The 13340-nt window shown below is 40.5% G+C and overlaps 1 protein-coding gene across 1 annotated transcript in view; it reads right to left on the bottom strand.

The window, feature by feature from the left end:
• megf6b (multiple EGF-like-domains 6b) overlaps positions 1-13340 on the bottom strand; it is a 98059-nt gene that overhangs the window by 25885 nt on the left and 58834 nt on the right. Inside the window, exons 8-26 of the mRNA XM_042506547.1 lie at positions 12975-13097; positions 11765-11887; positions 11512-11649; positions 10327-10449; positions 9963-10085; positions 7941-8111; positions 6223-6354; positions 5974-6102; positions 5741-5869; positions 5251-5385; positions 4443-4577; positions 3812-3937; positions 3585-3716; positions 3073-3201; positions 2787-2918; positions 1127-1255; positions 900-1028; positions 453-581; positions 235-363 (exon numbers count right to left, since the gene is read on the bottom strand). Coding sequence (XP_042362481.1) covers positions 235-363; positions 453-581; positions 900-1028; positions 1127-1255; positions 2787-2918; positions 3073-3201; positions 3585-3716; positions 3812-3937; positions 4443-4577; positions 5251-5385; positions 5741-5869; positions 5974-6102; positions 6223-6354; positions 7941-8111; positions 9963-10085; positions 10327-10449; positions 11512-11649; positions 11765-11887; positions 12975-13097 — 2496 coding nt within the window. The remainder of the gene's footprint in view (positions 1-234; positions 364-452; positions 582-899; positions 1029-1126; positions 1256-2786; positions 2919-3072; positions 3202-3584; positions 3717-3811; positions 3938-4442; positions 4578-5250; positions 5386-5740; positions 5870-5973; positions 6103-6222; positions 6355-7940; positions 8112-9962; positions 10086-10326; positions 10450-11511; positions 11650-11764; positions 11888-12974; positions 13098-13340) is intronic.

The raw sequence follows: 13340 nt of genomic DNA, 5'->3' as shown, positions 1-13340 counted from the left end.
AATATTACACATTTTGTTGGCCTGTTTGCAACCTGTGTGATCATTTCCTGTTTCTTGCCCCGTCGGCCTTTGCTGCAGAAACTTTGAGATCTCGTAACTCTTATAAATGATGGCCATGTACAAAAATAAAACTCAAGTTGTAATAAATTTGATTTTTCCTTAAAATGATCCATCCAAAAGTGGTTTGTGGTCACGCATTCGGAGACTCTTACTCACAGCATCTCTGAGTCTTACCCAGTTCACAGGCAGTGCCCATCCATCCACTGGCACATGCACATTTTCCGTTGGTCTTGTTACAGGTGGCTCCGTTCTGACACAAGCATCGCTGCCGACAGTCTGCTCCATAAAATCCTGCAGGGCATTCTGGGAGAAAAATGCACAAAACCATCTTGTGACTCCCTGATTTACCTGTCATATAGATAATTACTTTGGTGTGCATTGTGTCCACTCACCTTCTGTGCAGTTGGATCCGGTCCAGCCAGGCGTGCACACACACTGCCCACTGGCCGGGTGGCAGATGCCATCGTTACGGCAGCTACAGGTTTGGTTACATCCTTCCCCATAGAAACCAGTTGGGCAAGCTGCCAGGAGAGGGACAAACAATATCATTACCTCTTGATGAACTTTGCTGATCAAAAGTAGAAATTCCAGTGTCTGGTAATTGATATAGGCCATAGCATGGGGAACACTGAGTCGGTGCTTTCTCATGTGTGACTGGGCTGGGTTTTCCCAAATACCTCTGAAACTAAGCGTGTTTTTGTTCCGCTGTGAGTCAGCGGTACAAAGATGTTCTCGGTGCTACTACTCAAGCATCCTGATACCAACCATCTTTCATAACGTTGGAGTGACGCCAGCGCCTGTGAACATTAAGACTTTTCTGTGGTGAACCTTTCACTCACTCAGGTTGCAGAACGGACCAATCCAACCAGCAGGACAGGAACAAACTCCGCTGACGTGGTCACAGCTCCCGCCATTTAGACACAAACATTTCTCCTGGCAGTCCAGTCCATAAAAGCCCTGAGGACATGCTGAAACACACACACAGACGTAAAGACTGCCTGTTACTAAGACATACATATATTCAGTGTGTGAATTTGCCTTAATGATGTGAAGGAACTTTTCTTACGCTTTTCACAAAAGGTTCCAGTCCATCCCACCTGGCAGGTACAAGCTCCACTCACATGGTCACACAACGCCTTGTTATCACATTGACAACGATGGCGACAACCGAGACCAAACATACCAGATGGGCACTCTGAGGAAACATCACAAACACAACTTAGAATTACTTAGACTATGCTTTAAATAATGTTAAACATGTCATGTCCAATGCTATGTTTAATAAAGGTTGGTTTGTAATATGACACAATGGCACGATACAAAAAGAAGTATTTAACAGAGACAAAACTGACATCATGATGCCACAATGTGTAATAAATTAAATGTTACTTTGGCACCATCTGGTGGTAGCAGCAACAATGATGCTGTGCAGCAACACACACACTGCTCATGAATGAATGAGCTGAAAGCAGCATATGTGCTTCACCATTCTACTCTGGGACTGTTTCTTTTTTCCATAAAAATCCCCCACAGTCCTCAGACCTTCCTGCTTGTCTCAAACATTAATATAGTGAGCACAAGTGATCCAATAGTGTGTAGACTTTTTTTGTTCATTCTTGTCATGTGGCGTGAATGGAATTAAGACTTTCTGGTGTGCATAAATTTATAGTTATTATTATACAAACAAAAACATAAAATATCCTACAATTGTTTAAAAAAAGTACCAATTTTAAAGGAAAACTTCAATGACCACTTGTATATTAACAACTGGCCTTGTGTTACATTAAATTTCTAAAGGAAACTGTCTTTCTTGTATGCCTTCACAGTTAACAAAAAATCTAAAGGGGGCCCATGTTTAAAAACAGCAAAATTATATTAAAAAATCTGTTTTTCAGACTCTCAGTAGTATAAAATGAATCACATTTAACTGATTGCATGCTTGGTGCTTCCCAACAAAAACTTTCTTAAAACGGGGACTACACGAAACATTAATCTTATCTATGCTCTCTTCAAGTGACGATTCTATCATAATAAATAGTAATTTTAGTGAAATATTAATTTTACCTCGCTGAACACAGGAGTTGCTGGTTTATTGCTGCCTCAATCAACTAGTTTATATATTCTAATTGTGAAAGAGTGAGGTGGTAACAGAACAAGTAAAAACAAGTGCAGATAGACATGCAATGACACAGACAATGAAACTAAAGACAGCGAGCTTAGCGAGTTAGTTTGTTTATGTTATTGTGCGACCTTTGTGTTTTAAAAGGTTAGTTCGGATTCATCAAAGTCAGAAAAGAGCACAAACAAACTGACTGATCAAGGCAGAGACAGACCAGCAACTCCAAAGTTCAGCAAGAAAAAAATATTATTTTTGTCAGTTGGGTTGTCACTTTGAAGAGAACATATGTAAGATTTACTTTTAGATCAGTTCCCTGTCAAAAGGACTGTCTATTTGGTATGTATTTCTCAAACGATTGGATAAATGAGACTTGAATTACACTGCACCAGTTGTGTCAGATGTTGTCAGCAGATGTTTTGCTGTTGTTAAACAAAGACCCCTTCACCATGGAAGCATGCAAGAAAAGCAACGTTTTCTTCACAAATTCAACATAAGGTAAGTTGTTGATATGCAAATGATTATTCGGGGGTTGAAGTATTTCTTTAACTAGAAATCATGACAGATTAAACACTGTGGTCTTTAAATGCTTTAACACATAATAACATACTCTGATGGCACTGTGTTCCAGTGTAACCAGCCTCACAGTTGCACTGGCCAGTCAAAGCGTCACAGCTGCCGTCTCCGTTTCTACAGTCACATGTTTCATCACAGTCTGCTCCCCAGTGCCCCGCATCACAGGCTGCAACAGAAACATCTCATCTGAGTGTCAAACATAACAAGGGACATCTTTTCCTGTCAGATTTAAACTATCAGTGTTCTGATATAAATCTCTTCAGCGTTAGTATCAGATGTTAAGTAGATCTGCAGTGATAAATGTTTGCCAGCACCGTTACCTTTCCTGCAGTTGTGTCCAGTCCAGCCAGGAGCGCAGGTACACCGCCCACTCACCGGATCACAGCGAGCATTGTTCTCGCATACACACCTCATCTGGCATCCCTGACCGAAACGTCCACTCGGGCACGCTGCACAAGGAAAAAAAAAATCTAAACCATCAAGACTAATCTACCAGAACCAGCCTCGTCGGATTGCATGCAAGCAGAGCAAGTTCCCGTGACAGCTTTGGTTCTGTGATTCAGCCGTCAGATGAGGTTCTGAGGAAAAGGAATTACATTCGCTCTTCCCTGCAAAATTATGTCTGAGGTGGTTTTCAGGCAGCTGAAGGATTTTAGCTAATGACCTCGTACAGAGACTGCTCCTCTGTCTACTGACATGATGCTCTATTTTTTAGTCCAAACTGATCCACTGCGTTATTTCCATATTCCACTGTGCTGCCATCCTCCTCAGCTGGTTGACTGTTTAATGCATGTTGCTATGGAAACCAAAAATGCACACAGCTGGTACTCACAGTTCTGGCAGAGTTTGCCCATGAACCCTGAAGGGCAGTTACATGACCCGTTGTGTTTGTCACACACACCTCCGTTCTCACAAACTGGGCAGGTTTCTGCGCAGCCTGGACCCCAGAAACCCTCTGGACACACTGCACAAAGAGATTCACATTTTTATCTTGATTATGTTTGAATTTGTGCAGTTATTTGTACTCAGCTGTAAGAAAAAACTAATGTCTATACTCACAGCTCTCACAGTGCATTCCTGATGTCCCCGCTGGACACTTGCATTGTCCCGTCACTCTGTCACATGGGGCTCCGGTGCAGTTACAAGGATGTATGCAGCCTGTTCCAAACCTTCCCTCTGGACAGTCTGACACAGGACACACAGGAGAGACTGGTGTCAACACTGAGGGCAAAGACTGCAGAAATATGAGCCTTAAAGTCGGGGTGAGAATCGACATTATCACAGTACTTAACTCAAATTGCAATATTACTGCAATTTTAAATGTTTTGTGATATGATGAATATTGCAATTACAATGCAACTGCAATTTGTTTCAATTTTTTACAGTTGCAAATTATGTCCCCAAAGGAAAACTTTGATAACGTTTGTTTTATCTACTTTCTGTCTGTTCATCTTAGTTCAGTCATTTATATTGCAGAAAAAATGTATATAGTAAAAAAACAATTGATTTTATTTTTCTAGTAGGCTACCAAAACTTTAATTTTCATATGAGATATTAATTATTATACTTGGCGTCCATGAATCAATACAATATTGCCACAGAAAATATCGCAATACTACGCTGTATCAGTTTTCCCCCCCACTCCTGCCTTAAATGGTGAGGAAAGCGAGCGCTCTGCAGAGCCACCTACCCTGATCACAATTCTCTCCATGACGACCGGGAGGACATTTTCGTTGGCACTGTCCAGTCACATGATCACATGACACTCCTGCTGGACAGGAGCATTTCTTCTCACAGCCGGCTCCGTAGGTACCTGGGCTGCATTCTAGATACAGAGCAGAACAGAACAACTGTAGTACAAGCAAATGGAAATCATCATCTTCTCCTTATAATAAGTGGCTAAATGATTTTCTGTCCTTATTAAGGCAAGATTTGGTTCTCCTCAACTGAATCATACTGTAGATTTGTTAACACTTAGAGTCTCTTTACTCATTATATCAGAAAGCAAATGGACTTGGCTGCACCTCAGCGTACATTGATTTACATGCTTCTCTGAGCCTGGCAACATTTCAGCCTGTAAAGACATTTCTTCACTATTTTGGCAACATTTATTTTTTCAATCTTTTTCTTCAGTTTTCTTTGTCTGACTGCATGTCTGCAGGTGTATCAAGGGTGTGTGGGTGAGTTTTGATTTGTGTTTTGTTGTTGTGTTTATGAACATACTTTTTCATGTAACCTTTAAACAAAATCAATCATCTGTAAAGCATATTTTAATTGTACAATAACAACACCTTAGAAAAAAACATAATCTATAGTAATTGTGTTTTTTATTACTTTACTGCGGCTTTTTACATCAGAACTAAACTGCTTCATCAGTTATCAGTCTCATTTGTCTTTTATATTCATTTATCCTGCCATGTTTATTCACTAATACTATGTGTGTTAACAAAAAGGGAAAAAAAATGATAATGAGCTGAGCATTGTGACAGTGTGCTCACCTTCCTTGCAGGTGTTGCCCTGGTAACCAGGTTTACAGACACAGGTGCCATGGCGACGGTGGCACTCCAGAGTGTTCTGCTGGACGCACTGACACTCGTTTGAGCAGCCGGGACCGAAGGTCCACTTAGGACAAGCTGAAGGAGAGACAGAGAAGATTGAGGAGGCACAATTTCACACCAAGATGGTGCAGAGAAAGAAATATGACACAATATAAAAAAATCAAGCTACAATATTTGAGTAATTCCAAACTGTTTTTTAATTGCATATGTATATGGATACTGTGGTCTAAGAGCTCATTTAGTGGGGTGACCTCTTGCTCTAAAATTATACTGCTCATTTTTGAGTAAAATAAGCAGAAATAATGAGTTATTTTGGAGTACCACAGGCTTGTTTATGTCATATATTAGTAAAGATATCCCAGAGACACAATTGACTGATGACGACTAATTCATTATTAGACTAACTGTGGCAGCTCTAGTTAAGACCTACGGAGGTGGCAGAAGCGTCCGTAGAGTCCAGGATCACACAGACAGGCTCCGTAGGTTCGGTGGCAGCGCCCGTTATTGGCACAATTACACTTCTTATTGCACTGCTTCCCATAGAAGCCCTTAGGACAGCCTGCACACAGGAAATCACTCACAGTAAACTTCAGAGAACCACCACCCATGGTGAGAGAATGAGAGGAACAAATACTTTTTTGGGACAAAGTGATGACAACTCACCATCCTGGCACAAGTCGCCACTGACCCCAGGCGGACAGCGGCAGCTCCCAGTGACCGGATCACAGCTGGCACCATTTTTACACTTACAGGGGAAGGAGCAGTTTTTACCAAAATATCCTTCGAGGCATGCTGTGAGAATGAAAAATAAAAGAGTCTATCACTTTTAATCTATCAACACTGACTTTACAGTAGCGACCATGTGCACGTTTGTCATGTATTTGTGTCTGTGAATGTGGAGATAATTCTCACTCTGGTTGCAGATGATGCCTGTCCATCCGTCAGGGCAGTCGCAGCCGTTTTTCCACAGACTACATTTTCCTCCATTAGAACAGTCGTCACATGTCAAACTGCAGTCACTGCCGAAAGTGTCGTCCAAACACACTGGAAACAACAGGGTAATGAATGACAGTCACGCTGCTCTTTAGTAGCAACATTCAGCTGAGTCATGACAGTTTACAGTGAAGGTTTTACTTATTTTTAGCTCTAAACTCTAACATGACATTTAATGCTCATAGACACAAAATTTAGTCTTTTACCGCCTGAAAAACAGAAGATTAGGCACTGGGTGCTACTCTGTGCCAACTTCCATGGAGGCAGGCTATGCATGACTCAGCTTTATGTGAATATTAAAATGTCTGTGGGACAAATGTAAAGCTCTGGATACAGAAGCATAGCCCCAAATTCTGGGCCCCATGCATAAGCAGTCTCTGTGGGTCCCCGGCCCTTCTTCTCTTGATTCATGTCTCTCTTGTGCATCTTATGAATTTTGTTTTTTATCACTAATTCAATTTGCTTTCTTAATTTTGACTTTCTATTCATTTTTGGACACCTATTTCTATTTTTTTGAGAAAACAGGACTGTGTACGTTGGTGCTCCAGCAGCATAAACGAGCTGCAATTCCTACATATTGCACATTACTTAGAAACAAAAAATTACAAACAAAACTTGTCCTTCCAGGCTTTTCAACGGCCCCCCTCCTATATGGGCCCTTGGTAATGAGCTCCACTTTTGCCCCTCCTACAATGCCCCTGCCTGGGAAGCCCTGCACTTAAATAATCAACTTCTCCACATTAATCTACCTTCTACCTTCATAATCATGGACTGATAATTACAAAAGACAGGACAGATATATGTAGGCTGTGATTGGTTGTTTCGCATCACATGACATGCCATGGGCTTTGCTGCGATCCAAAAGGGTCTTTTTAATCTCAGAGTGCAGCCATTCTGCCCTGAAAAACAGGCGTTTGGGAATGCTTATTTTAATGCAGCATCAGTGTTACTTTTGCTTTTGAGCACGCCGTCCATGCATCTACATCAACAACAATGTATTTGAGGGTGCAGCATGTAAATGGCCCCTAACTGCCTTTGACCTTTTAGCTCAGATCACTGGTTTTCTAATATGATGTAAAAGGTTCTGAATGTGTCAGTATTGGTGGAGATGTGATGTTCGCTATTCACACATCAAATGGAGGCTCGAGGCCACTGAAATGAGTATTGATGAAAAGAATAATGCCTCTGACACTGACTCCAAACCACACATTTATTTAAATAGACAACAATTTGACCCCAGTTGAATATTTTTCAGGTCAAAAAATATCATGTGTCTTTATGTGTGTTGCTGGCGTTACCTCTGTCAACTTTCAGTGAAAGAACATTCGATGTTAAATGTCCTGCTACTGTCAAAAGAGTCCAAGTTTGGGTGACACAAAACAGAGCCTCTGACTTTCTGTTACAGACTGCCAGGACATATAAGCCTCAGCATTCCTGCCAAAGAAGCTGCGGTGTTACAGTATGTACCGACAGTCTGGGAGCTCAGTAATTAACCCCCACCACGGGGTCTGTTTTTGCCTGCAGTAAATAAGTCTGCCAGACAGCTTCACCTCCCAGGGGTCACACTCAGGTAACCAGGAACAGGCTCCTCTTAATGATAATGAGGGCTTAATGGTTTTTTGGGGAAAAAAACTCACCAAACTTCTCAGCCAGGTTACTCTCAGCCCTCAGCTCCCCCTCGTCGTCTTCATAGTCATCATAGCGCTCCAGAGGTTGGTTGTAGTCTTCCATCAAGGTGAGGACAGGTCGAATAAGAGGCAACTCAATGGCAGCTCCGCTGGACAGAGCCTCAACTGCATCTTCCAGAGCTGCGGAGAGAAAGACAGGAACAATTCAACTACACACTTTATGATAATTACACAGTGTATGCCATTTAGTTTTGTGTCTTTAAATTTCTTTTTCAGAACAAGTGAACAAAAACTCAAAGAAAATGTGTCATAATGTTTCAGAGCAATGCTATTGAGTCTGTGTCTTTTTATGAATACCTGAAATTATTGATGATTTACTCTTTTTTAAGCCTCACTTTTTGTTGTTGAAGTTGAAGCTGAGGCTGGGCTTTAATTTAAAAAAACAACTCTTGCTTTTTTTTTTTAAAGACAGGAACTGTTGCTCCTACTTTAATGTCTGTAATTGACTACGGTGATGTTTTATACATGCATGCATCTTCTCAAAGCCTTCACTGCTCAGATACCCTATACGATGGCGCAGTGAGGTTCATCACAAATTTTAAGGTCCATCATTGCTCCCTGTGTGCTTGGGTTGGTTGGGCTGCATTGTAGAATTAATCACTGTCACCTCTTTATTAATGAGGCAGTTCTTATATTGCCTCTTTCTTCTCTATGTAACTATCAATTTGACATATCCTGAAAGCTTCCGTCTACACTCTGTGGCATATTCGTAAGACCTACTCTTGCTATCTGTTCCCTTGAAATGGGGAAAAAAGGCTGCATCCTCTGCAGCTTGGAGTCTGCTGTAGTATGATTTTGGTCTTGGAGAGCTTGTCTCTTTCAGTGTTTTCAAAAACAGAATGACTGAGTTGGAGGAGGGTGCATCAGGTCGTAGATGACTATTTGCCTCTATGTGAACACGGATACGTCGACCTGATTTTCTTGGTATGCTCTGATTGTCTTTTACATGTTGTATGTTGTCTGCAAGGTAGTTTAAAACTGCTGATGCCTGTCTTGACTGGGAAATCCTTGTAGAGGAGATTTCTAATCTCAATGAGGCTTTTCCTAGTTAAACAAATTTCATATAAAATATTTTTTTAATTTTGATGAGAGAACTTGTTTATAGAATTTTATTGCAACAAGTGTGATGGTATATTAAGTAAGCATGGATTAAGTTAAAAAACAGAAATGGCAACATTTCTTGACTTAGGATGACTAATATTAACATATTGCTACTGTTGCTGCAAGAATATCCGTTTTTAAAGTTCTAACAAGTGAAACCATCACACTCTGTTGGCAGATTTTCTGCCAGATGCCAACTAAGAAAATATATATTTTAAAGACAGGACAGTACCTTATTTGTAGAAAAAAATTGTGTTTGTCTATGACGCACACAAGAGACATTTTCTCCACAAAAGGTTGGTCAAATTTTATTTTCCAGTGCTCTGTACTCAGCTCTAATTAAACACGCTGTTAGTGGAGAGGGCGTTTTTCACTGACGACATTTTGACATGTCACAGTAGGAAAACCATGAGTGTTAGTAATTAAATGAATACTGTCTAAATTCATTTTAGCTGATTTAATTTCAGAGTCCTGGTATTTTGACTATACACGCTGGCTCACTGTCATGATTTACTGAGACTGAAGCCTATAATTCAAAATCTACAACAGAGACTGTATTACTCTACCTGCTGCCTACTTTGGTTTTTCATTTTTCATATCAAATTGTGGGCTAGTGTAAAATGGCTATCTCAAATCATACAAATTTATTAAATAAAAAAAGCACAAGCTTTATGTTTTAACACTTACACCACTGTAATATGCACCCCAAATCTAATCAAGTTCCATTTTCCATAAAACCTGCTTTTTAACACTCACAATTTAGACTCATCTACTCTGTGCAAGGATGTTTTTTGCAGCTTGCTAGGTTTTCCGTTGGCATATTTCTGGTGTGACTCTCACTTGGCCACTCTCTTTAATGCTGATACTCACGGATGCAGGACTGCCGGTCCTCGTCCAGACGGAAACCCCGGCGGCAGAAACACTGAAAGGAGCCCGCACTGTTCTGGCATGTGTGATCACAGCCACCATTAGCAGCCAGACACTCGTCTACATCTAAACAACACAGACGCAGCACAGACTCAAACACTTTTTCTACATCAAGAGAAGCTGAGAGAAGCCAACACATTTTAACCAAGCAGCTCTTATATTACACGTGAAACAAAGACAACATTGTGCATGTTTGTGTTGACGTCTTCTGAGTCAAACTGGAACTCTCCCAAATTCAACAGAAGTAAATATCCAGTGTCATAAAAGTGTGAGTGCCATCCACGTTTAGACTGAGGGTTAAACATACCATCACAGCTGCATCCATCTGAGTTGAGTCTGTATCCTGCTGAGCAGTAACACTCGTAACCCCCGGGGTAGTTGGTGCAGTCCTGCTCACAGCAGGAGCGTTGCTCTCCACACTCATCGACATCTGCCAAACACAACAAGCAGAGAGACTAAAATTATGAACGAACTGTAGTGATATGCTTCCCTGCTCTCTGAAAATGACTTTTTTAAGAGATCATATAAATTGTTCAGGTTTACAGCCAATTAGGGTCAAAGTAGAGAATAATAGCATTGAACTTAAACTTAAATACTGTATATTCTATATGTATCTCCTTATTCTATCAATCAACATTCACTCCTCTATTCCACCTCCTGACCAAAAGAGCAATATGGCATGGGAGATTTGAGTCCTACAGATCCCCTTAGTCTTGTAAAATTATATATTTTTCTACTTTTAAAAAATAAATGAATACAAACATTTGTTCTGTAAATCAGAGGCTGTGTAGAGCCCTGTTATAATTTTATTTTCTGGCTTTTTCATCACGCAGTTGTATGGAGTGATCATCTGCAGTAACTGAGCCTTCCTCCGCAGTAATAAAAGCACAATTTGAATAGATCTTAGGAGGAAATGCACACTTAACTGTGTTGCAAAGTAAACTGCATCGCGGTGCTCCTGTGTTTTTTGCAACTGTTTGAATGTGGTAATATGCATAGATTTGGTGCAAAATTGGTTCCTTTCTATGCAAATGAGCCTCACTGCAAAAACAGCCCAATTCACAAAGATCAGCACTAATAGCCACATGCAACTACAGTGAAATTATCACCATCTTCAGAGAGCTGATACTAACTGAAGCGCATTTAAAAGAGATGTTGTGCCCATTTTCTTTTACAGTCGGTTTTTTGGAATATTCCATTTATATATCTGAGCACGTAAACACCATATTCTGTTAATGAAAAACACAAATACGCTAGCTGGAGTACTCTGACAGAAACTGGGATGTATACAAGGCATGTTAATAGCCCGATTTCTCTGTGCTCACGTAAATGCCATATTCTGAGAGTGACCATAATCTTGATAAGCCTCATAAACAAATTATTAATGTAACTGCAGTCACTGTGAATGAGTGTTAATGTAATGTGTGAGAATACCCAATAATATGATATAGGCACATTTTTAAGTCAGTGCAAGTACATTACAACTTCTTACCAGCACAAGTTTTGAGGTCATCCTCCAGTCTGTAACCCTGGTTACAGGAACAAACAGGCCCGCCAGTTGAGTGCTGGCAGTGGTGCGAACAGCCTCCGTTGTTGTTCTCGCAGCTGTTCACGATCTCCATCTCGATTTCTTTTAAAAGTTCACAATGAGATCATGCATGTTATTTAAATGACTTAAATATCTTGTGCCAACTTAATGTAAGGTTTTATGTGCATTTAAAAATATTAAGAGGGTTTGTACTGACTGTAACACTGTTTTCCATCAGATCCCAGCTCATAGGCAGTGCTGCACACACAGGCGTAAGAGCCCACCGTGTTGTGGCAGCCGTGAGCACAGTTGGCCTCTTCTGTCTCACACTCATCGATATCTGTGACAAAAAAGGAGGAATACATCTGGTTTGCACAGGTTCATTTACATTTCCTTACAAATCAAAACCACATTTGCACTTGAAAACCGTTTTTCAAGCACTTTAAACTCAGTGTTGGCAGATAGAGATGATGGAAACGTTGGCTTGAAATTTTCTGCATCTTGTTTTAACTTCTGAGTTTACACATCTTTTTCTTAAAAGCTGTACTTGTTTTAATCACTGAGACTGTTTAGTAGCTGTTCTGGAGGTTTCAATGGTATCACACTATCTTTATCAACAAAGAAAAATTTTCCTAGTTTATATAAAAACGTAGGCATTCACATTTCCATTTCTCTGCTGTTTCCAATCTTCAAATTTGACTTTTGAGCCAGTGTGGACTAAAAATATCTAAAGTGCTCAGAAAAATTCAATTTGATCATCTACTGCATAACTCCATTACAATGTGGTAAACTTCATCTGCTGAGGAAGAAGAGGGTGTGATATGATCAGGAGCTCCACTGCAGCCACAAAACAAAGCAATATTGTTTTATAAGTTATTTTCTATATGCAACACATTATATTTTATTCACCTGATTAATTTTTAACTCTGCAGGGATGCCGGCATTTCCGGCTGACGATACTGTCTTTTGGAGACTGCAGCAGGCTTTGTCATAATAACAAACTTGGAGTCATTGCTGAATAAAATGACCTATTGTAACCTCTAGGATAATCACAGCCTCACAAACTACAGACCAGAAGCACTCACAGGATGTTTGGCTTTCATAGGTTATTTGACAATAAGAGGGTTTCTAAGCAGTTTCCAGAACAGAGGTTCTTGCCACCCAATTGCCAAAAAATGCTATTCTGACAGAAATCACCATCGACACCCAAATTGCTTCAGGACATAATTTAACATGAGAATGGCCATCATATACTCCCATCATATTGCTCCAAGCCATCATACTCTTAACTTTACGCCCCCCGCCCCCTGAAAAAATGCAAAAAATTGTTCGTCTTATGAAGAGAAAAGGTGGCATAGAAGAGGTTTTTAACTCTGAGCTACATTAACAGTCGTGTATGCCACCATTATTGTTCCAGTTATATTTACCGTCACAGGTTTTCCCATCTTCAGCCAGGATAAAACCAGATTTACAGTCACAGTGAGCTCTCCCACCATCGGCCCGACATTCGTGCATGCAGCCTCCATTCTGTTCTGCACAGGGATTATGCACTGCAAAACAAAAAAGCACACACTCATAAATATAAAACCACAGGTGTCAGTCAAGTGGTGAACACTTCTGGCGCAGCAGTGGAGAAAACTGTAAAAACTGACATCTTAATGCAGAGCAGGTGGAGAGATTTAAACCCTGCCACCCTGCGCCTCCACCTCATTGCTTTATTCTTTTCTCTGCATAGTTGTGTGTGTTTGACTTGTGTAAGCCTGTCCAGAACCATGGATGAGAACCTTTAGCTC

Source organism: Plectropomus leopardus, chromosome 2 (assembly GCF_008729295.1).
Source record: "Plectropomus leopardus isolate mb chromosome 2, YSFRI_Pleo_2.0, whole genome shotgun sequence".
Lineage (NCBI taxonomy): Eukaryota > Metazoa > Chordata > Actinopteri > Perciformes > Serranidae > Plectropomus > Plectropomus leopardus.
This window is presented reverse-complemented; position numbering and strand designations above follow the sequence as displayed.